At 41.5% G+C, this 24591-nt stretch overlaps 1 protein-coding gene across 1 annotated transcript in view; it reads left to right on the forward strand.

Annotated features, from left to right (window-relative positions):
* The window catches only part of KSR1 (kinase suppressor of ras 1), a 74790-nt gene that overhangs the window by 42153 nt on the left and 8046 nt on the right, over positions 1-24591 (forward strand). Inside the window, exons 3-19 of the mRNA XM_075033049.1 lie at positions 7695-7842; positions 10007-10478; positions 11912-11916; positions 13823-13883; positions 14975-15058; positions 15645-15706; positions 15814-15920; positions 16239-16407; positions 17688-17729; positions 18687-18741; positions 19474-19519; positions 20558-20937; positions 21879-21975; positions 22778-22911; positions 23353-23484; positions 23776-23911; positions 24260-24393. Of these exons, the coding sequence (XP_074889150.1) occupies positions 7695-7842; positions 10007-10478; positions 11912-11916; positions 13823-13883; positions 14975-15058; positions 15645-15706; positions 15814-15920; positions 16239-16407; positions 17688-17729; positions 18687-18741; positions 19474-19519; positions 20558-20937; positions 21879-21975; positions 22778-22911; positions 23353-23484; positions 23776-23911; positions 24260-24393 (2264 nt within the window). The remainder of the gene's footprint in view (positions 1-7694; positions 7843-10006; positions 10479-11911; positions 11917-13822; positions 13884-14974; positions 15059-15644; positions 15707-15813; positions 15921-16238; positions 16408-17687; positions 17730-18686; positions 18742-19473; positions 19520-20557; positions 20938-21878; positions 21976-22777; positions 22912-23352; positions 23485-23775; positions 23912-24259; positions 24394-24591) is intronic.

A 24591-nucleotide genomic window follows, 5' to 3' on the forward strand; every position in this document is an offset into this window, starting at 1 on the left:
CGTAGAGTGAAAGGGCTGTTGTGTGCGGACCTATCAGACTTGGAGGTAGGTGGTGAATACAAGCTTCGAGTTTATGATCATGTTTGCTGTCTGAATACACAATTCTGAGGGGTAAGGAAACTTTGAACACCCACCCCAACTTGTGCTATTTCTGTTTCTTTGTTGTTGTTCCTCTAATCAGTTGCCAGACAGATTTTTATCATAGAAAATGGTGGCTAGTGTGGAGCAGGTTCTGCTCTGGGGCTGGGTTAATATTGCTCTGTAACTTTCTTTCAAAGTATTTTTCTAGGAAATGCTGGAATCCTTGTTTTTGGCTAGGAGTCCCAGAGATTGATTAGCACTGTGTACGTGTAGTTTAATACCAAAAATGATGCGTAAATGGTTAAATATGGTGGATTGAAACTGGGAAAAGAGATACTTGAGCTGAGAACACTAGAAAAGACAGCACAAGGAACCATACAGACACAAGATACATTTAAGCTATGTAGTAGTCTCCAGTGGGTAAAAGTTGCTCTGAAAATGGACCTAGAAAAATATACTGATCTGGATTGTCTTGCTCCCCTTGAGAGTTGGAGTCAAAAATTGAGAGGGGAGTGGGAGGGAAGGAGGATGTGAACATAGCACTGTCCCCACTCTTGGGCTGATGGAAGAAGTGTCTTGCAGAGCTACTTACTGGGTTTTGGGCTTGGGGCATGTCTACCAAAAAGAAGAGATTAAAAAAAATCTCTATTGGCTTATTTTCTTTAGCACAGAAAAAAATGCTCTCTGCCTTTACTGTTGTTCTTCCCAGAAACATAACTATTATATTTGTTCCCACATACAACTTGTTACCATCTTAAAAAGTAACTTAAGAACATAGTTACCTCCTTATCTTCTGAAACATGTCTGAACCAGCCCTGCTCACCATGTAGCAGGGGTTCCAGTCAATCAAGTTTGGAAAGCTGTTTTTAGAGTAGATAACTGTCATGCACAGGGAGGGGCAGATCCTGCCCTAGTGATTGCTGGACATAAGCAGAACTTTGCCACTAGGGAGACTCTGTGGGAGCATGTGAAACAGTGTTGTGGCCGGGTCTGGTTTATGGCTGTTCCATTTGGGGAAATGTATTTGACTCCTAATGTATAAGGGTTTTTTGCAATACCTCCTGTCTGCTTGTGAAACTTGTCTTGTTCCCCATTTAGCATTTATGCCAAAGACCTACTGCCTTGTAAGTAGTCAAGAGTGGTTCCTGAGCAAGCCAGGGGCAGCGCTTGGCTCACTGGGGAGCAGAACAGGAAAGGGTCATGCCTTGAGTAGGAATTGTCTGCTAAGAGTCTCCTGCTGCCCCTGTGAAAATCTGTAGAGGATGAGGCATTGGTATAGGGTTGATACTGTGAGATTGGTACTTTGAGACCATGGCAGATGGTTATTCTTGCATGGACTGTGATCTAGCTTGTAGCAGATCGTGCTGATCAGTTGTTGGAGGAAAAGTGTGGGGTCTATGTGTGTGCATCCTTACTTTGGTTGGGGGAATAGAAGAGGCAGATCTGCCTAAGCCTATCAGGTTTCCACAGCTGTATCCTCTCATCTTTTTCTGTCAGCATATCTACATGAACAGACTATGAGGACTTTAGTTGTTTGTTGGGGATTTCCATGGGTCTGGCAGCCGAAGCTCTGACTGGACTGCCAGATAGCAGAGACCCTGAATGTGCTAATTGTGTGTATGCAAATTAACTCTGTCCTGCAGGCTTCCTGGATCTAAAAGTCCATCCCTATGTTCCAGCTGAAGGCCCCTCCCCAGTGTAAACAGCTCTTGGAAAATACTCTCCACTACTGTCAGGGTTCCCTTCCCCTGCCAAGGGGTCCAGGTGCCCCTTGCAGCCTTGTCCCGCTGTGAATCGTTTATGGCTTGAGGTCAGCACGAGGCTCATGCTACCCCTCAGGATCTGCAGTGAAACACTGCAACAGCTACATCTGTCTTCCCACAGAAAAGTAGTAAGTGACAGCAGCTATCCTGTCCACAAAGAGCAAACTGAATGGGAATGCCCTGAGACTGTCAGCTCCCCTCCACCCTACCTGTTGTGTGAGAGGTGAAACAGTGAAGAGGGAGATGTTATGTGAAACCATTGCCTGTGTATACTCACAGCTTAATGCAAGCTAGAAATTCATGTGAGAGGCTTTCCAGAATGCCCATACAATCTCCAGAAATGTAATAATACAACAATTTCTCAGTACCTTCTTCACTGGACACCAGAAAACCAGAGCAAAATAACAACTAGCAGGCACAAGATGTTCTTAAGACCATCCTTACATGCTTTGCTTAGAGCTATCAGTGGGAATTTAAGCACCTTATGTAATGGGCTTTCTCTTCTAGCATCTGGTGCTTTACGGGAGGATGATTGGTGAGGGAATGTATTGATTTAAGAGGAGGCATTTGGGGCCTTGACAACTGTCCGGCTTTATAGGAAGAGCCATGTCTACTAGGTCGAGGAGCAGGTCAGACTAATTTTGCAGAGTGCTAGCAGCAGCATTAGCTCTGTAGGCTTATCTGCAGGGAGGAATCTTTACCAAAAATAACCCATCCGCTGTGTTAGATACCAGCATTTTTGCCATGTTTCAGGGATTTAAGTTGGACACCAGACAAGATTAAAGACCTTCTTACACTACTTTGAACTCTTCACCCTGACTAATTGAGACTAACCTTTGGATGGCTTCTTGGATACACTGTGATTTACTTTTCTCTCTTTTAAACATGCGTACCATGAAGTGCACGGTCGGTATGTCTGATAAGCAGGAGGACTTTGTAGAAAAGTCCTCTTACCTGTTGTAGAGAGGAATGATTTCCTAGTTTGAGTTTTTTAGCATCACTTCTGCTGAGCAATGTGTGGTGAGTAAGGCTTTAGATTTTGCTGGCAGTTTTGAGGTGCTAAAAGATTGACAGCAGGTTCTGTCCCCCACTGCTTGCTTGCTTTTTTTTTTTTTTTTAATGTGACCTTATTATTAGAGTAGTATCTGAATATCTTGCAGCTTTCCCCTGTCATTCTGTAGTCAAGGCAAGGTGTGTCCAGGGAGATGGTACTTAGCTTGGCCCTAATGCAAGCCTTTAGGCTGCATTTTTTTAAAGCCACAGCACCCATGAAGAAACAGATAAAGAGAGGTCTGTTGGACCCACATTTCTCACGTTCAGTGCTGAAGATTGTGAGTAACCCCTTTGCAAGGGCCCAGAATTGCACTTGCACTGAGGGGGTTGGAGCCCACCACATGCTCCTCTGAGACGGACGCTGTCAGGGTGCTTCACAGGGGACATTCTTCCCCCTAACTCAATAGCTGAGTCAGAGCATCAGCAGCAACTGAACCTGTTTTAAGAGCCATCTTGAACTAGTGACCCTCATCATTATCACGTTGGCTGGGGGGGCTAACACAGAGCTAAATCATATCAGGCCAATCTTATAGGGATCAGGTTGACCAGTTTTATATTAAGCCACCACATATGTGCAGCACAGGAGTGGCTGTTTAAAGAAAGCCTCTTACTTCCCCTCCCTCCTCCCCCTTTTAAGGCTTATTTCTTTTGTCGCGTGTCATGGGGGCTGGCAGCAGGTTCAGAAAGTCTGAGCTCTCCCAGCTCAAGGTCATTGGGATTGTTTAAATATAATCTCCTTTTCTGTACTTATACTTTCCTACAACTTGCTATTCTGTCTTTCTAAAATTAAACTATTGAGCAAAAGAGTAGACTGGACTTTACGTGCAGGCCCGGGAAGGGGGCAAGGTAGCAGCAGGCTGGAGCCTTTGTCAGGATACGTGTCTGCGTGAGATTGTGCTAGGGATGCAGAGCAAAGTTCGCAGTGAAGAGCTGGGGCTGCCCTTTGCTGCTCAGTAGTGCCTCATGTGAACCATTATAGCTTTTCATGGCAGGCCACACATTGAGTGGTAGAGCACAGACCTGCTTAAAGGAAGTGAAACCAGTCAGCTTAGGGGTGATCAAGCCCTCCATAGTGATTGTGTCCTGCAAATGAATGAGACAAAGGAAAAAATGCCCTAACACTTCTAAAAAGCTCAATAGTTTAGAATGTTTTGTAATTTAAAAAAGATTGTTTTCAAGGTTTTTGTCTGCAACCAGGAAGGCTTAAAAATTAAGTAAAGGCTGGGGATTCCTGGTTGCAGGGGTTTGATCTTTAAAAAAGAAAAGCACTAAACACCATCAGACTTTCAAGAACAGGCAATCCTGGAGCTTAACTATCAAGCTGCCATGGGACAAAGATGTTAACAGCTAAGTTCTTTCTGCCAGTAAGCATTGGGTTATGCTCCCCTCTGGGAATGAGAGAAGGACTTGTGAGGCTCTGAACACCACTGTGCAGGACTCAGGCCCACTCAGTGAATATTACAACACGCCATCCCTGCCATCTTCAGGCATCAGTACCTGTTGTGAGCTCAACAATTTTGTGCTTGTGAGTTGTGCCTTGGGAGCAGTCAGTGTGTGTGCTGTTACGCTCAGGAGCTGAGCCTGGATGCCATTCCACATACCTCTTACAGTAGGAAATGGGAATTCCCCAGTTAAGCCTTGTCTATACTAGCACAACTAGAAGAGTTAATTTGGGGTAAGTTAAAATAGTCAATTCTGCCTTACTGACGTAAATTGAAGCACACACTCAGTGTATATACTTAGTTTTTTCAGTCCAAAGGCCTAATAGCCCATTCCTTACTCCACTGAGGACTAACTACAGGTACAAGGCTCTTGTCAAAGGTGCGGTGGTATCTGCCCTAGGTAACTGCTGTACTTCGCCCTCCTTGTGAAAGAACAGACAGAAGAGAACTTGATTGCATCCTGGCTACTTGAGCGGACACAGGCTTGCAGACCAGACTGATTTCCTCCTTTTTTTCTACCCTCCGTTGTTTTGGGTTTTTAAAAATTATTTTATTGGGATTTGCTTTACTGACTTTCCTGTGATCTCTAAATTGGGCAGGGAGAACCTTTTTCAGTACCTGATGCCACGCTTGCTTTTATGAAGCATTGTAGCTCACTAGCATTTCTGCCAGCCCAGATGTTGTTTGCTGCCCAGCCTTGATACTCCACTGTGCCAGTCACTACCCTGAGTATTAACACTGCAGATCAGTGCTTGTCCACTCTGGATCCTGCCACAGAGCAGGCACTGGAGACACCAGATTCCCAACGGTGCTGTGACCTGTCCCATCCCTGCTGGCCCTGCATTTCAGCTGCTTGCGCTGGCCATTTAAAGTCTGGGCTATGGAACTGGATGTGGTGGAAAAGCTTGTGTTCCCAAGGAAATCTTAGTCTCTTCCCTTTTCTGATTGACTTACAAATAGCTCTAATAAGTTACCGGTCACATTTGTGTCATGGGAAGGATAGGGAAGTGAGGTGATACTGGGTAATGGACTTGGTTGGTAGCTTACACTGGGATCTGGAATGACGCTGCTGCTTAAAACAGTGGCTATGTAATCTGGGCTGTTTTCATAGTGGGGAGTGGTGGGGGTGAGGAAAGGTTTCAAGATAATTCAAGAATGACATCGCTGTAATCCAGCTTACTCTAAGACCATGTAAAAGCATGAAATGGGATAAATGTTTTTTTAAGAGATGTTGGCTTTCCCTTATGCTTAATAGGGAAACATTAGCTTCCCTGCTGCAGAGCACAGGGTTGGTGGTGCAGAAAACTTTCTTCCAAATTATGCTAAAACTCATTGCATGTTTGCCCCCAGTCACTGTCCCTTTTAGAGCTGCTGGTGTTGCTGTGAGGCTGATATCCTGCGTTGCAGAGCTGTCCTTGTGATACTGCTGAACAAAGATGCTTCTGTGAACTGCCCGTCTGTGTGCCGCGGAGAGGAATTCAGGGGGTGCTGGGGAAATAACTAACTATAATAAAGACTTGGTTTAATTCTGTTGTTATCAGCCCAGTTTGGCAGGGGCTGTGTGTGAGCAAACCTGTACTGGCTTCATGCTGGAATATTTGAGTTGTGGAAACTCATTCCAGTTTCAGCTCAGATGCTCTGAACCCCTGGGGTTTTTTGTCCTTTGGAGTGTAATAGCAGGTTAGAAATTCCAGGAGGGCAGAGTTTGCACTGCGTTTTCATTGGACTCTTTGTGCTTCCTGCATTTTATCCAAGTGGAAGTCATTCAGGAGCAAGCTTTTTGGGGCAGTCTTACTCCTGCATCTTGGTGGTGCAGCTATGCGGAAAAATGAATAATAATACCCATCGTCAGCTGGGATATCTGTGCTTTTGTTATTCTGCTAATATTAATTATAGAAGAACAAGAAAATTTACCCAAACTTCATTGAACTCTGGCTCTACTATGGACCTGCTGCTCATTTAAATTTTTGGCCTTTCCTTGAGTCAGCTGTGTTTTGTGTTTCATCCAGTTCAGGGCATGTGACAGCAGATGCAGGATGCATTTCTTAGACTTCTACCCTTTCTTAATTTATTATTTTTCTTTGCTCCATGCAACAGTTACTAAAAATGGAAACTATGTGATTACTCTTTGTGTTACCACCTACAAAACTCCAAAGGTTGAGGCTGTTTCTAGCCCTGTCACAGTTAAAATCAAAAGTCATGCGTCAGATCTCAAAGGCATGAGTCTGGATTAAGAAAGATGCGATTGTTAAAAGACATTCAGCAAGATTCAAATCTGATTTATAGTCAGAAGCGGGGTTTAAGAATCTAGAGGATTTCAAGCTTTTTGTTTCTCCAGTGAGACACATTTTTGAGTTTCCCCTTCAAATAAAAGTTGAAACCCTTTTATATAGCTTGATTCCAGGAGTTGAAACTTTAGGAAAGAGGCCAAATATTGTGAAATTTGTGATCTCATTGTGAGAGTAGGCAGCAGCGAGGTTTGTTTAGGCAAAACTTTCAGGGAAATTCCTGGGTATCTGGGCTAAATATCCTGGTTTTGTTTATTAACCACAATTGCTGCAGACTTACACTGGAAACATTTGACTGGGGGAGGAGAGAAGTGACACAGCTCAATTCTGTGTCAGGAAATACCAGATCATTTCATGCTTTCCAGTCTCTTGTATCTTTTGTGTCTGCCTGATCTAAACCTTATCACTTTTGGGGGCTTTGGTGTATTAAGATGTACAAGAAGTTCTGCACAAATATCTTTCCAAGCAAGATATGGGTAAGGCTAGTTCTCCAATGAAGGAAAAATTGCTTGAGGAGGAGGTTGCTATCTCTTTGTCAAAACATTTCTTTTTGTTTAACAAAAGAAGTAATTTTCCTCACTGTTTTTACTTTTCACTTCCCTACTGAAAAGCCAAACATCTTTATCTGACATTTTTTCAGGTTTTAGGCCTGTTTTCTTTCTGACTGCTATTTTTAATGAAAAAGTTAAGCTTTCATTAGTAGCTTTTCAAAAATACTGAGGGAAAACTTTCCACAAGGGGAGAATAATATTTCAATCACCTCTAATCCTAACTTAAATACCAGAGAACGACCATAACATCCTAGTGATCCAGAGCACACTCAGGCATACACCTGGTCTTTCATGATGTAGGGAGGAGAGAGAGCAGCTCTTGAGCACTGCTGAGATCTGCCGCATGGTCATTTCTGACCCAGTGATCCTTAAGAGAGGTGCACTACCGAAATGAGTAAATCATGAGTCGGACCAGACAGTGAGACAGTGGCACTATTTAAAGTACATCAGAATAACAAGTGACAGTTTTATTTATATATTAAAAAAAAATGAATGTATCATCATGTTTTTCTGCAGAGAATACCAGAGGAGCTAACCTTAGATGCCTTACTAGAAATGAATGAGTCAAAGGTGAAAGAAACAATGAAGAGATGTGGTGCCAGAGATGAGGAGTGCTCCAGACTCAATGGGGCACTGAGCTGCTTACGGAAGGTGACTGAATCAGGTACAGACTGCCTTGTTGTTCTATGGTATTAGTTTCTCAGCAACCCGGCCGCCATACTGCTTCCTTTCATATGAGACAATCTGCAAAAACCCCTAGACAGTGTCTTTGGCTATATTCTCTAACGAGTATCAGGTTATGGCTCTTGGATGTACATGAAGTTGCAGTGATCAAATGCATCTAGAGCTGTGGATTTGATTTGGTTCTGACAGCATGCCAAATAAATAAATAAATACATGTATGTAGAAATATCCTCTCTTAGTCAACAGACTATATCCTTATTCCCTCTCTGTTCAGAGTTATATCTAATGTTCCAGTTAATCCTTCATCATTCAGTACACATATCCTTGACCTAATGAATATGACCAGATTTCTTGTAGGTAATCCCCTCCCCAAATATTGCCAGCTCAGAGAGAAGGTGTAATTCTGTTTGGCATTACACTGCTCAGAAGTAATTGTTGAGCTCAATGCTTTGGAAGAGAAAAACATTGCTCTGACAACCCTTTATCACTGAGTAGCTTATAGTGTGCCAGTTGATTCACTTCTCTTTAAAACTGCTTGCCTCCTGCTGGTTTTTTTTTTTTGCTAGAATTCATAGAATCATTAACCAAATCCCAACGGCAGATTCAAGAGCTAGAAAGAACCCTGATTTACCTTGAAATTATGGAAAGAAGGTTACTGTGTAATTAGAAATGCATGTGTTCAGCATGCAAATGGATCTGACCAAGTTACTTAAGATCAGTCAAGCTCAAGATTCCCAGAGTGCTGTTTCACCACCTTCCCTATCACCTTCCCCAGCCTACTTTCAAAGGCATTGTAAAATCTGTTTGTGTGACAGTGTTCCTCACAGCATACTGGTACTAATGTGCATCAGATCGTTCTTTGTAGCAATTATCAATCTGTCACTGAAAGGTGATGTTTCCTGTTGGTATTATGACAGTTCATACCATTTGCAAATCATAAAGATTAGTTAATGGAAAAGTCAGCAAACAGCTCAGTTTCATATTTCCTTTTTTCTAATCTTTCTTGTCCTGGATTGTCACATATTTCCCCTTCATACTGTGGCAAAACAAGCCATTGTTCAGAAATCATGGCATTCACTTATTATAAAGAAATGGCATTTTTAAAAATCCAGGTATATGATCTCTTTTCAACCACTGACTGGTCAACAGGACATCAGGCCCTGGAGCTTTGACTTTTTACCTTGATTTAAGTCATTAAGGACATACTTAAATTTAAGCCAGAGAGTTAACCTGATGAATTAAGCCTCTGAAATTATCCCAATAATTTGTGCATTCCCACTTTGCTGCCTGCAGGCCTTTGTACTTTTTTTTCCCATTTGTACCCAGAATTGGTCTACAGCTGTACTGGACCAATCTGAACTACGATGCTAGGCATTGTAGAAGGCAGTGCTGGGCTGCACCAGCAATCGAGCAGGATGTGGTGGTTCCTTTCTGTCCAGCTGTCTGGTGCAGCTTTAGCTAATACAGTCTGACTAAACACAGCAGCTCTGTGCTGAGTGCTGCTGCTGCTGCCTGTAATGGAACAGCAGTGCCCCAGTACTCCAGGTGTCAAGTGAGTTCTAGGCACTGGTTACGTGCCAGAGAGAAAGTGGCCAAATGAGTATCAGCAGCTCCTACATACTCCTTATTGCCAATCTAATGGCCTTTCTCAGTTTAAGTGGTATTTAGCAGTTCTGTTGGCTAATAGAAAATAGTTGCCTCTTTTTACCAAAGGCTGGTCTAAAAGCAGACAGGATGCCAGGTTGGATGTTCAGATTAATCTAAACAGATTGGCACTAAATCCACATAGGTTTGCAGTAGGATGTGGATGCCTGTTTTATGTAGGCATGTCTATCTCACATTTTTCAATAGGGCCTCAAACTGTTAAAACTCAGCCCATCTTAGAACATAGGACCTGATTTTACCTTTTGAGATACATAGCTACGGATAGATAGGAAAGTAAGGGTAGTTACTTCCATTCTTGTTTTAAAGGTTACTTTAGCTGATGGGTGTCAGGGGAGGAGAAACTAGGCTTGCACCTTGGCTAGGTGCAAAGCAGGGGAAAAAACCTCACCGTATAGCCTAAAGCAGCATGATGTAGTACGTGTATATACGTTGGCTTTTCTTTTTAATCAATCACTAACATTGCTACGGTTGGTGAGCAGGTGGGGAGTTAAAAGATGATGTGCTGATGAATCTTTCTGAGGCACGCCGAGAGAACAGCTCTACAAACATGATCGAATCCCCCTGCTCCTCTGCGCCCACATGGACTCCCTCTGCACTGCACCTTCCCAAGGGCAACAGCCAGCAGGCACGCTCCGTGTCAGTATCTACAATCCCATCTTCAGATTCTCTTGCCTCAAGTCATGGACCTTCTATCTATGCAGAAAACCTCCTGGACCCTTTTGCATTCCCCGCACACAGTGGAAGGTTAACACCAAGGACTCCTCACAGCATCACCATCACTCCACCAACCACTCCTCAAGCCAAGAGACGGCATAAGTTGAAGCCACCACGGACTCCTCCTCCCCCTTGCCGGAAGGTGTTTCAGCTGCTACCTAACTTTCCAACCCTCACAAGGAGCAAGTCCCATGAATCACAGTTGGGAAACAGGATAGATGAAGTTCCTCCAATAAAGTAAGCATGACAATTCCTCCTTCCCTACGGGCACTGGTGGGCTGTTTTTATACCAAAGGGCATTCAGTGCTCCAGTTCTGACTCTGTGAAAGAGCTGGTGTCCAGTTGCCTCATCATAGTTTCATTGTAGTCTGAGAATCTCTATCAGTGGGATATGCTAAGATAACCACAAAATCTGCTTGTTATTAGTGTACTTTACTTGAAATTTATTTGAATTTATTTGAAATTGCACCTGCTGGGGAGGTTGGGATGGCTGCTGCTATTAGAGGACCCCAACCAGTTTTTCTCAAGCATCTAGTAGCCATTCCACATACTAGAATTCTCTTCTGTCCTTAAATGTTCTTCACAGTTCAGGTGGCTGGTATTCTTTTATGTTTTTTATCTTAAAGTGTATTTTAGCTGCTAGTGTGAGCTTTAAAACACATATATTACAGTATAGACAACTATAGCTCCATAACAAGACAAATGGTCTTAGGCTACACCTTTTTTTGGACTGATCCAGGCTTTGAGATATGCTTTTTTTGTGTGTAGGTGGGATGGAAGGTATTAATCTAACATTTAACTAATAGTTGGAACTGGGAAAGAAATGTGTCTTCCAAAGACTGGCTATCCCTAAACATCTCAGAGACTTGGTCAGCATACAAATCTGTAGCAGGCACTGGGTCATTAAAATTTACCCTAACTCTTTGACCACCTGGAAGAGCTCAAAGAGCCTGTTCTGCTCAGGACCTTTTTGCCAAAATTACATTTTTCTATAAGGGAAACTAGCCCAGCTCAGAATTGAGTTGAGATTCTGAGTGTAAGCATTAATAGCAAAGGGCTGTGCTTTTTGGTGCTGCAGTATTGTATCGCCTGCTGATATGAAAGAGTTCATTATAAAAGTGTAGCCTTGTAAGCAGTACAGTATTCTTCCACACTGCAAGTGCATATGAAGTAGTATCCTAATACCTGCAAATTGCTGAACATCTAAATGCAGCAAGTAACCATCTGTGGCCAATGCACAGCTTTGTTCTGAAATTCAGTGGTAAGAACCTGGTTCTTCTGTGATCCAGGTCCTATTGGTTAAGTCTGATAGGACTTGCAAAAGGTAGCACTTCTGTGATTCAGGCACTTCCATGGAGCCTGCCAGCTGACTGAATTGCACAGCCCCATTAACACTTCTCATCTACAAGCCAAAATTCAGGTGCATTCTTGTACGCTTCATTCACAAGCTGGAGCTACCCAGCAAAGACTACCTACCATTTGTAGGCAGGAAAATATTGGCTATGCAGCTACCTCAGGAGCCTGTGCAAAACCAGAGATGTTTGTAAACCTGACATCAAATGCTGCAGGAAGGAGTTTCTGCTCTAGCAAAGTGTGTATCCTGTCACATGAATATGAATGTCGAAAAAAAAACAAACCCACTTTTTTTTTCTTCTTCTCTCTCTCTCTAGGTTCGGTAAGAGATTTTTACAGGGCTGTCTTCGTTTCTTTGCTGAGAGAGAAGAACCTGTCCTTGTCAACTATCTGTTGATCATCCCTGTGCAACCTCTGGAGGTCATCAATAGGGCCTTCTATCCCAGAGTTTCTGTTAACTTTAACAGGAGCTTGGCCTACTGGAGAACTGCCGGATGTTTACGTGGTCTTTTTTGTACCTGGTATTTCTTCAGATGACAAAAGCAAGGAAAAGGACTGATGTTTAAAGGGTTAAAGCAAGGGGTTTGGGTGTAATTGCTTGTCTGTGACTTCAGACAGCTGTTATTGATGCCTCTTGGTACTAGAAATAACTTCATATCTAACCATTTAGTATCTTTGGATATTCATTGCCAAGTATCTCTGTAATGAAATTAGATAGTTGTGTGCAACCTTTTGAGAAACACTTCAGCATGTGCTTAAATGTGGAATGCTTCCTCTGATGTTGAGTATTCACGTTTAATGGCATACAGGACTAGGACTTGTGGTTTTTTATGCAGTGAAGTATCGATGCCATTTAATGTTTTAGCTATCCTGATGTGACTATGTGTGTCTGTCTCAGACACAACCTGTAACCCTGGAAGCTAATGTAGAAAGATACGGGCATCTTGGAAAGAATCTCACCTTTTTGTAAAGTATAAAAGTCCAAATAAGGACATTATAGCACCACACATATATCTAATGCCCTTTAAAACAAAAATCCCAGGAATTACTTTCAGAAATGAAGCCGCATAGAAAGAAAATTGTATAATGAAAATGCAAGCAGAAATCTGAGCATTTCTCTGTAGAGAGTGATAGAATTTATGCAATAAATAAAAAAGGCATTAGAATAAATTCAAACAGAAATGAAGAATTTTGGTGCTTCTATGCATATAGTCGTATTGTCTGTTTTAAAATCTATACTGTAGGCACTTTTAAGTCCCATTCAATTCCAAAATTTTTTATATTCATTAGGATTCTTCAGTAAGGATTTAGCCTTCTTACCTGGTGTTAACAACCATCTTAACTTTTGTTTTATGATTAATTCAGATCACTCTGCATTTGAATGGCCATATTAGATCATCAGTATTCCTTGGAAAAGCAACTAGTCATTCCAGCCTATTCTAAGATGCCAAAGACCACAGATGCCTTTAAAAGTTCACTGGAATAATGATAAAAAAGAATCTGGTGCCATCTAGGGTCAAATAAAGAGACTGGCTTTTTGTAAGCATTGACAGTATCCAGCCTGAAGCTGTGTTGATAGTTGCAGATTTGACTTTTCTCCAGGTTTCCAATATGGCTGTAGATTTAATTCAGGAAATATGCCAGAATCTTAGTATTTGAGAGTTTTTAGGAAGTTATGTGGCATAACCACTGGAGTGCTGGACTGGCATTTTGAAGTCTGGGTCTCCATTTCTGCACTTACCAGCTAGCTAAGTGATCTCACATAAATCTTTTTATTCGTCTGGGTCACACTGGCGCTGTCTATAAAACAGAGATCATAATTTTCAGTGTAAAGTCTACTGACTCTGCATGAAAACTGGGTGATGGTATTCCTGGTAAACCAATTGGGAGTAAAGTCTGACTTTACACTTTGTTTTAAGAATGGCCTAGCCCTAATCAGATGGAATTCTGTAATCCCTAAACGTAAAACATAATGAATTAACAAAAAGAGAGAAAAATTATGATTCCACCACCAAATCTTACCTTACATTGCCTCCATATGAAAACAAATAGAGGAGTAGTATCTGGTAGTAGCTTTACAGCAGAAGGCAAACCAATCTTAGCTGTGCTACTAACAGTGTCATGGCTTCTAGTCCTTATCTATGACAGTGATCACTTTGTTTCTGTCTAGACTGGTAAGCACGCTTGTGAGTAATGCTTCCCTAAAGCATCCTTTTATTCTCCATCAGAACTCTCCCAAGGATCCCCTCAAACGGTACGAAGAGACTTTGGCTTAGCTGTAACACACAGGTAAGCCACATGTGCTGTGAGCCACAAAGGAAACAAACTGAGGGGTCAGATGAGGAAGGCATGCTATTTAGTGCGTTTGTAGCAGTTGTGACTCTAAGATAGGTTTGAAGTTGGGTTGGGTGCCTCATTTGCCAAGTTCAGCCTTAACTATGTATTTCAGCTTCATTTCTTTTTAATATATACACTTGAAATCCTTTTTGCAAAGCCAGTTGACTCGTGATTCTGTAATGACTAGCATACTAGCAGTAGCAATGTTGTGTGTGGGGTGATAGGACCAAGCATGCCAAATGTGTAACAATGCCTTTTCTAAAACACTTCCACTGCTACAAATGAAAGGGAAGCTGCTCCTTCCTCTCTATGTGGAAAAGCATACATTTCCCTTTTCCTCCTCTGTAGCTTCCTGCATCCCTCCTTCCCAAATCCAAACCAAAACTGAGTCAGCCAGTTCTCATGCCAAACAAACCTATCAATTTAATTTTCTGGTAAAAGGGATAACACTCCCACCACCACTCATCTGCCATAAATTGGGTCCCAGTTCTACAAAGATGTTCAGGTGAATATAACCAGCAGCATGTGACATGTCCTGCTGATCTGAGGAGGGACACCAGCAACTGATAGGCAGCACGTGCTCACGGGCTGGATCTGCACTTGGAGTGTGTGCAGGCTGCTCCCTCTTGCTTGTTTCATGAGGTGAAGCTCAATTCCAGTTTGAGGTTTTTTATGAAAAGAAGTGATATTCTATCACTTGGATGTCTTTGCATGAGGCTTCAGATCTGTAATTGCTGACCTGCAGCTCTGAAGACCTTCTAGAGATGCATGTTCATGCACACTCTGTCTCCTTGTCAGAGACACCTCTGAGCACCTCTTGTCCCTGTCCAAGAGTGGAGAGGAAGTAGCAAGAGGCCTGCACAGTTGGTGCCAACCTTCTTTCAGTTGCTTTTGATCAGAAAAGTGAGAAGTCTCTTCCACAACACCACTTGCCCTTTTCAGAAAGAGCTAAAGAAGTATAGCCTGTCTGTAACTACCTACAAATGTTAATTTTCCTTTAGGCACCAGTTAACGTCATTTTTTCCCCTCTTGTTTCTACTCAGGTTCTCTACAAAGTCTTGGTTATCTCAGATTTGCCAAGTCTGTCAGAAAAGCATGATGTTCGGGGTGAAGTGTAAGTACTGCAGGTGAGCACACAGTGATGATCTTTTTCAGAGGAACTTTGGATTTGATTCATTAAAGTTTGCCAGTAACACGTCTATCTTGATATGATGCACTCTTAGCAGTGGCATAATTTTTTCAGTCAGCTCCTGAACTGGCAAAGGGATGGTTTGGCACAACTTATACTTTAGGTTGGCAGCCTGATGCATGGATGAACCAAATTTATTTCCCTGCCACAGGCTTCCTACCTGATCATGAGCAAATCTTGTAGTGGAAGCTGGATACCTAAATTAACAGCGAGGATGCTAGTTTTTGCTTCTCTGTCTGGGTTGTTAATCCAGAGTGCTGAGATTTCAGTGCTTCACTGTGGCTGGATGAGAGTCAGTGAAGGTAACTATATTAAAAATGAATCAGATGCTAAGATATGTATATGGCTTTCATTAGCCTAATGGCACATATAATAGGATTCTTCATATGAATGCATGCTGCTTTGGGGCCCGAAGCATTCCAGAGCTCCCTCTGAGAATAGCATAAAAATTACAAATTAAGGGTAGGCTTCCTCCTTTTGGGAAAGAACAAGTTGCTATTTAACATGTAATGTTTCTCTTTCAGATTAAAATGTCACAACAAATGTACTAAAGAGGCACCTGCTTGTAGAATATCCTTCCTTCCCAGTAAGTAATTATCTGCAAATTCTTAGCATTTCAATGTAATTGATGGTATCATGAGAATAAAAGGTCTGATTAAAGCTTTTTTCTCCCTTTTCCAACCTGTTTTTCAGTAACAAAAATAAGAAGAACAGAGTCTGTCCCTTCTGATATCAATAATCCAGTAGACAGACCAACAGAACCACAGTTTGGAACTCTTCCCAAGGCACTAACTAAAAAGGTACATGGTGACTGAAGCGAGTCTTGTGTCTGTAAGTCACTGAGGAGCTACAGTAAGGAGAAGGTGGCAGCAGTATCTTGCTGGTTGTAGCAAGAATGGCACCCTGAGCTTTCACTTCGCAAGGAGACTTTGATACGTGACATTTTTTCCCTGCAAAACATAGGTTGTACACGGCTCCAGCTGCCTACTCACCTAGAAAAACCACGCTATGATCAAGGCTAGGGACAGCTTTCTTTTCTCCGTTGTTCAGTAAACATTGAGAGGAATTGTTTCTTTCTTTTTATTGTTTTCTCACGAGTGACTTTCCTTGCTTTGCAGGAGCATCCACCAGCAATAAATCATCTGGACTCTAGCAGTAATCCTTCTTCTACAACCTCATCCACACCATCTTCTCCAGCACCTTTCCAGTCTTCCAACCCTCCCAGTGCAACACCTCCCCCAAACCCATCTCCTATGGGCCAGAGGGATGGACGATTTAACTTCCCAGGTAAACTTATCTTTTTCAGGAGACCTCTGCCAAGATCAGAAAGGCCTCTATGCAAGCAGAAGCTGACCAAGACTTTATAGGTAGTTGCAGGTTTCTGAATACATGGTTGTGTCTTAAGCAAGGTGTGAAGGTGTACCTTGTTACCTGATAAAAGAAGATGGTCTGTTCTTACAAGTTTTTAAGTAGTATCAATAAGATACCTTTGCAGGAAACAGATTATTGAGGAATGTTGGCACCTTTCTTAAATGATTTCATCTTCCTATTTTCTCCTTTTTTGAAAAGGAATAAAAAAGAAAAAATTACATTCTTTCTCCTCTCTTTTTGCATTGTATTGTAAAATGCATGCTGCAGCCTGCTGTGTTTGGTCACCCAGTGGCTTTAAACCATTAGTGAGTTGATCGCTAGAGCAAAATGTAAAAATGAGAACTGGAATGAATTACTTTACCAGTCCCTTCCAAAAGATAACCAACAATCAACACTCATTTTTAAACCATAGACATACACATATGGCGGAGAAGAATTTACCCTACATACTTTGCAGATTAAGAACCCATATATGCAGTCTTCACCAAAGTTAATACAGGCAAGAATCTCTGACAAGGGCAAAGATTTACGTAGTGAGAATAAATTTAATTCCTTTGATCTGGAAATGAAGTCACGTGCTGCTCAATAGCTGCTACATGTAGCCTTCAACATTGCTGTATTTTGCATCAAGCTTTTGATCTGTGAGTGAAAGTTGCTATTTTAGCCTACTCAAAAGGAGCAGAAGCAGAGCCAGTTTAGTACAGGGATTCTACTGTAGCTACTTTGTATTAGGACATACTGCTCAAATTCACTGAAATAAAAAAAAAAAATGCTTGCAGATGGCTCATGAGCTTCAGCTTCTCTGGGTGCATCTCTGAAAAGCTGAAGAAATGAGAGCATCGAAGCGCCAGCCTTTACGTGGGCCTGCCTTTTAGCATTCCTGGGTTCTCTAAATTTGTTTCTGCCACTTGAAGTCTGAATGTGTTGTTTTCCCACCAGACTGTTTGCTTATTGGTAACATGGCTTTCATTTGATAAGTATCATCTGTCATAGTCTTCCAAAAATGCATGTGCTGAAATTCACCCCCTCAAACAGGCTGATAATCTACTAATCTGTTTTCCAACAGTGAGTTGGGACTAATTCATTGAATGCATATGGGGCACTTACTGATGATCCTCTAACTTGTTTGTGGTTTTTTTTTTCTCCTGGTAATTTTTTTTGCTGTTCTTTTTTTAAAAACCAATTTAAAAAAAAAGCTGCCTACTACATTCAGCATAGACAACAATTTATCTTCCCAGGTGAGTTGATTGTTTTAATTCTACTAACCAGCTTCTGTTGCCAAAAAGTAACTTGTTTGTAAACTTCTGCATGCTGCCCAAGAACAATAATTCTGCTTAAAAAAGAAGTATCTAAAACAATTCAAACTTTCTCTTATCTCAGTATATAATTCAGGCCTCTTTCTCCTAATATGAGGTAGTGATGTGATTTATGTACTAAGGTGAAACTTTGAATATTCAGTTGTTAAACAGTAGCTTTCTGCACACAGCCATGTTCTTTCTTTAAAAAGGCTCACTTTTAGCATTACGTACCTAGCTAGTATGAATGGACACTGTCAGTTCAGGAATGCTGAGCTCACCTTTATGAACTTAGGCTCTTGCTTAGGGGATTTAACCATGATGCAACACTATTCAAACATGGATTTGCATATACAAACTTTTCTCGGTCAACTGTTCGTGAACCCTTAGAAACAGCTTGTTTGTTTCCAAAGTGAGAATTTATGATGTAGGATGCCAGGTACAGAGCATTTATTTTGAATTTTGGAAGGATTTGGAACCCAAGCTGAATTTCCTGTGCACTCATGACACAGGACAGACTAGGTGCATTTGGAATATGTGACCTACAGTATAGTTGAATTCAAACATCCTGGTTCTGTGAGGATTTAAGTATTTCTGATTGTCGAAGGCAACTTGAAGGTGTGTAAGCAGTTCACAGACAAGGACTGACCTTGAAAGACATTACAGATAAGTAGGTAAATGAGAAGAAGACTGGGCTTGGTCAATATACAGGCGTGTAACTACTAGGAAAGATGAGCATAGTTTAAAATTAATAGAAGTATAAAATAATATTGTCTGTGGTTGAGTTTACTTTATAATTCCTGAATAAGAAGCAAATAATCACTATTGCAATGTTAAAACTTCCATATCTGTAAGAGATTGAAATGTAAAATAAGTATCATAAATGTTCTACTTTCCCAGAAATTCCCAGTCCTGCGCAAATAGCACAGCCTCCAGAAACAGCTGCAGACGCTAAGTAAGTATAGTTTTAAATTCTTTTATTTGCATCGTGTTTACCTGGTAACCTTCAGATCAGTCTGAAAGTACTATGTTATGACCAAAACTGAATTTATAATCTGAGAACTCACAGGATAATTTTAGTCAGCAAGGGTGATACTGGTATTCCCAGTTTTACAAAGCTGAATATGATATGTAAATGGGACAGTAAGAAGTCCATGCCTTTAATATCTAGTTATGGTTATGTGTGCATTCCTGAGATGAGAAAGGTCCAATGAAATACAAGTTACGGAGTTTTACAATTAAAAGAGCATGGCGCACTTAGCTGCAAGCAAACATCTTCTTAAGGATCTGAATTGTAGAGCATGCAAAAGATTTTAGCCTGCATTGCCAGCACTCACAATTGCTTCTCCCCTCACTGCAGGTGTTTCAGTAGTAGGAATGGGAGTATCCATTACTGGAACACATTATAATAACGTAGCCATGCCACTGCCAAATCAATTCCTACCACTCGATCATTGAAAATCACTTCAAAGTCTTTGTCCCTCATTTGCTAAAGTAAGCTTAGAAAGTCCTTATCTGTTAAGTGGAGCTGTAATTGTATTTTTATCTGACCTCCTATAATGCTATCAAGATCTGTTCTCTATTTGCTTCTTTCCACTCCGCTAATGGAATACGTAGCAGTCTACTTTTCTAAGTCAGGTGGATATGCAAACATTATTTTCACTGTAAACCTGTCTTCTCTTGTTAGTGCTGATCAACAGCCAGACACAGATGGAGTTGAATGTGAAGCAGAGGTAGGTTTTCTGGTTTGCCCTTTTGTACAATCAGAAATGCCATATTGAAAGTGCAATGAAAAAGTTGTGGCTCTGCAATTATGAGTGTAAACTAGCTGTGCCTTACCTCAGTTCCACTGAACTGTTTGTAATGCAAAGATCTCAACTGAAAATTCATGGTTTCTGTAGCAAGGCTGAAACAATTCAGTACTTGTAACAATACTTAACTTTTTCTAATTGGGCTAAGATGATATTTTTCAAACTTCTGGCTCACTTAGCTTGGCACAGCCATTTTTACAATACAAGAGCTGCACGCCTGCTGCTGGAGTTACAAGGTCTAAATGCTCTGCAGACCTCAAATCTGCAAATAATGCATGTGTAGGTATTTCCGGTGGTCAGATTAGGTCATGGTAGATCCTGCAAAGCAAAGGCTGTAAGCATGGGCTTATGTTTTGCATAGGAAAGCCTTTCCATACCTATTCACAAGAGTCTGTGATTTCGGTAGTGCCTAAGCATGTGTTCAGCTTGTAGTATGAACACTGGAATGGGTTTCTGTAGGGATGAATAAACCAGTAGAGATAGAGTCGATGATTTCAGCAGAGGTTACTGGATTTTGGATCAAGCTTGTTGATTTTTGGAGCGCTTGTCTCTAACAGGAGAATTTTAGTAATTTCAAAAAAACCTGTGCCCACATTTATTTGAAGAACAAGGAAGTCCTTGACCCTTCCTTTTAGAATGCTCTGGTGCATTTTGCCCCACACTGAAGGCCAAATCCTGAGACGCTGAGCACCTGGAAGTTAGTGCTGGTTCTACAAATTTAACTCTATATGGGATAAAGCCTTGTCTTCACCTGCGTGCACTGACCTATAGAAGATGTATGCCTTTTTGTAGCCTTCTGAGATTACTTTGTCCTGTGAGGTGTATTTCTAGAGCTATAGTCAAATGCGTACATCCAGCCCCCTGAAGTTCTCTGAAAGAAGCCTTTACTGCTGGCTTGTAGGCTGCTTCTGCCCCTCAGATGGGACTCTCAGCATATGTTTCCCTTCTTTTTGTGAACAGGTGGAAGAACCGGAGACTAATAAATCAGAACCTGAAGATGATGAGGATGAGGTGGAAGATTTGCCAAACAGACGGCCACACTTGCAAGGGATGATTTATCGCAAACCTAGCCAGACCAGCGTCTACCTGCAGGAATGGGACATTCCCTTTGAACAGATTGAACTGGGGGATCCTATTGGCCAAGGACGATGGGGGAAGGTTTACAAGGGAAAATGGCACGGGGAAGTGGCCATCAGGCTGTTGGAGATAGATGGGAACAATCAGGATCATCTCAAGCTCTTTAAAAAGGAGGTGATGAACTATAGACAGACCCGGCATGAGAACGTGGTACTTTTCATGGGAGCATGCATGAACCCTCCTCATTTAGCAATCATTACCAGGTAAGGATATAGCATCTTAGTGTTATTTTTAATATATATGTATTATATAGATAGATAATATTTACTTTTTATATATAAAAATAAACCTTTTACTGCAGTCAGGAGGTAGCAGACATGAATGCAGTCTGTGGTGTTCAGAGTTTTGGATACTAGGGTTGTCTCCTTTTAGGGAACATATAATATTTTTTGGAAATTTTCTTTTTATTTTTGAACTCTTAAATAATAAAATTCAAAAAGCAGGAGAAAAAAATATCTGGAACAGGCTGTTCCTCTGCCATCTACTTCCAGATGGTTCCAATTCAGCAAAGCAACAATAAACCAATGTGTGAGGCTGATAATGGAACAGTTCTCTCTTCCTTTCTGTCCCTCTTAGGGATACTTGCTGATTAGGCAAAAATGTTATTATTTTTCCTCTCTCTTTCATTTTCAGTGTTTAGTTGAGATGAGGATCGTTTAGCCCCTAAATAACAGGGTTTGGGGATGTTCATATGCAGGCTGAATTTAAGTATGGCCAAGGGCATGCCACTCTCATAGTCTGGCAAAGAGGCACTCAGTCATTTCTAATTGCCAGTTCCAAAAGAAGTTTCCTGCTTAAGTGACCAGTAGCACCAGCAGCAGAAACTAATGCTCAGGTTTTAAAATCTGGACTTCAGATGTCAGAGCAGTATAACAGCAACTGGGTCTCTGAAGAAATACATCAGCATTTGTTGCATATGCTTGAGCATGCTTTAACAATAGGTTTCCTGTACACATGTACACCCACACAGATGTAAATCAATTGGGTCCTTAAAGTTCTCTGAAATGGCATTTCTCAGCAGTGGAAGAGGGCTGGGATTCTGTCAACATGATAAGAAAACCAATTGAACATTCAGTATTACATTCTTATTTCCCTCCAATATTTTAAAGACCTTTTTAATGATTGTTGTTCCTCTTTCTTGCAGCTTCTGCAAAGGAAGGACGCTTCACTCATTCGTAAGGGACCCCAAGATATCCCTGGATATTAACAAAACCAGGCAGATAGCACAGGAGATCATTAAGGTAAGGGTATGTTATGCTAACGGTGACATCCACTTTCTGGGCAGTGCCTCAGCAAAAGCTTAGAGTCTGCACAGCTGGAGAGGTTCTGTAAGTCTCAATAGCCTCACAGGGTGTTGCAGCAGGAGATACTCAAGGTTGACTGAAAAAAGTGCTGATTTAGTGGGCAGTAAGCTAAGGGCCTGTAAGGAGAGAAATAGAGCTTTTGCTTGCCAGTGAGGCACTAGGGAGGGAGAATTTATTTAGATAAAGGGAATAATGAAGAAAGATATGCAGGACAGGTTTCCTTCCCGGTCTCTTTATTGGTAACTGCAGCTAAGTTAATGCATTCTGAAGTAGATGGCATTTTCTCCCAGATTTGCATGGTGTTTTCTGTGCTCGCTTTCAGTATTTCTCAACTGAAGAAGCATTTCTAAAGCTGCTGTTTTCTTTTCTGGCAGAAATATCCTGTGAATTTAGTGAGCAAACTTGTGTCAGTTATTCATTTTCTTATGCATACAGACTTCTTCAGAATTGTGAAGTCCACAGCCACTTAATACTTTAACTAAGAGTACCCATCCAGCAGCCTTACTATGCAGAGGATGAAAAGCAATTCAGAGGTTGGCCACTAAACTAAGATCTGCTCTCTTGCAGACTTCCCTTGCACCCTTCCTGCATAAGTCAGACAGCTGGTGTGTCCCCATGTACAATTCATTATTTATGCTGGAGTAATAAGAGTAAATATGTATTAGAAAGCAAAGCATGTCCAGGGTTAGAGGCTTGTAAATAATAAAAAAAAGTTTACATCTCTGCATATATTTCCCAGGGCATGGGGTATCTTCACGCAAAGGGGATTGTACATAAGGATCTGAAATCCAAGAATGTTTTCTATGACAACGGGAAAGTTGTGATCACTGACTTCGGATTATTTGGAATTTCGGGTGTGGTTCAGGAAGGAAGGTAAGTGGAGGTTTCAATGTTTGGTCCAATTCTAGAATAATAAATAGTGATCAAATAGGGAAACATTTTGATGCATTACACAGTACAAGTAAGGAGCGTTGATTGCTTTAGTACGTACACACATTTTGGAATATGCACTTTTTCTTCGTTTGTTTTTTTAACAGAGTTCTTTCTACAGTGCCAGTAGCACAGAGCTAGGAAGTTAAGTATGGAGTAAGGCTCAGAACACAGAACAAAGAAAACTTTAAGCTCCAAGAATAAGCTGGAGAGTCAGGCTAACACTTGCATATTTTTTATTATGGCAAGAAAATTAGAAAGGAAATGTCAGTGAAAACATTTGAGTAAATAAAGTCAAGGCATTAGGTGAAGCACAGATATGGTCCATACGCTGCTTCTTGGCTGAAGCAGTAGTGTTTCAGTACCACTTTCTTTTGAACTCAGGAGGGAGAATGAATTGAAGCTGCCTCATGACTGGTTATGCTACCTGGCCCCTGAAATTGTTCGTGAGATGGCCCCTGGGAAAGACGAAGACAAGCTGCCTTTCTCCAAAGCTGCAGATATCTATGCCTTTGGGTAAGAAAGGAACACCTGAGAGTACAATGGGATCTTACTAAATGAGATTTGTTACAGACCTGAGCCTTGTGAGTCAGTGGTCCTCTTCTCACAGACTCAGGATTCTAGCTAGGATGCATTTTTCTCACCTACTACAAAAGTCATGGGCGGGAGGGGTGTGTGGTGGGAGGGATTTGCTACATAGGCTTATACACCTTCCAGAGCTTATCTGAAGAAATTGGAACAGTGTCAGGCTTTTGTATCTTTTTCTTAAGAGCAGGCAATGGCTTGATCTGTCTGTTGATGTTGCAGGACTGTGTGGTATGAGCTCCAAGCAAGAGAATGGCCTTTCAAGAACCAGCCTGCAGAGGCGCTCATCTGGCAGATCGGAAGTGGCGAAGGAGTGAAACAAGTCCTTGCAACTGTTAGTTTGGGGAAAGAAGTCAACGTAAGTACCTCAGTTGCAGGAATCCTTCTATATAGCTATTTATCAGGAAAAGAGGAAGCTGCTTAAAGATGAAATTTATTTTACTCATAACTCAGATAAAGGGCAGGATTGAGAACAGATTAGAATGGGACACCAGGTTAGATACTGAGCCTCTGCCTGTAACTGTCATACAGAAGTGGACATCCACTGATACACAGGATACTGTTTGTTTAATAGAGGTCTTGGACATTCTCATAATCAGTATCTCTGGTTGGGCTCGCACAAATCACAGCGCTCAATCAGTTGCTTGGTCTGCACAGTTGACCTGTGAACTAAGTGGAGATAATGAGCCACAAATATCATTTGCAGGAAATTCTCTCAGCGTGCTGGTCATTTGATCTCAGTGAGAGACCTAGCTTCACTGTCCTCATGGATATGCTTGAAAAACTGCCAAAATTGAATCGTCGGCTCTCCCACCCAGGGCATTTCTGGAAGTCTGCTGAGTGAGTATTTGCTGCTGTTAAGAATATTTATGCCACTCAGAATTTGCTAACTGATCATTTCTGTGCTTTTTTTTGCCTTCCTGGGGGCTGTCAAACCTCTGATGGGAGAGTAACAGTGTGCTGTTCTGCTCTTCTAGTTACTAGGAAATTATGCAATTAAGCTTACATGCTTCAGACAGTTAATTTCCTACTCTAACA

Source organism: Buteo buteo, chromosome 7, assembly GCF_964188355.1.
Source record: "Buteo buteo chromosome 7, bButBut1.hap1.1, whole genome shotgun sequence".
NCBI lineage: Eukaryota > Metazoa > Chordata > Aves > Accipitriformes > Accipitridae > Buteo > Buteo buteo.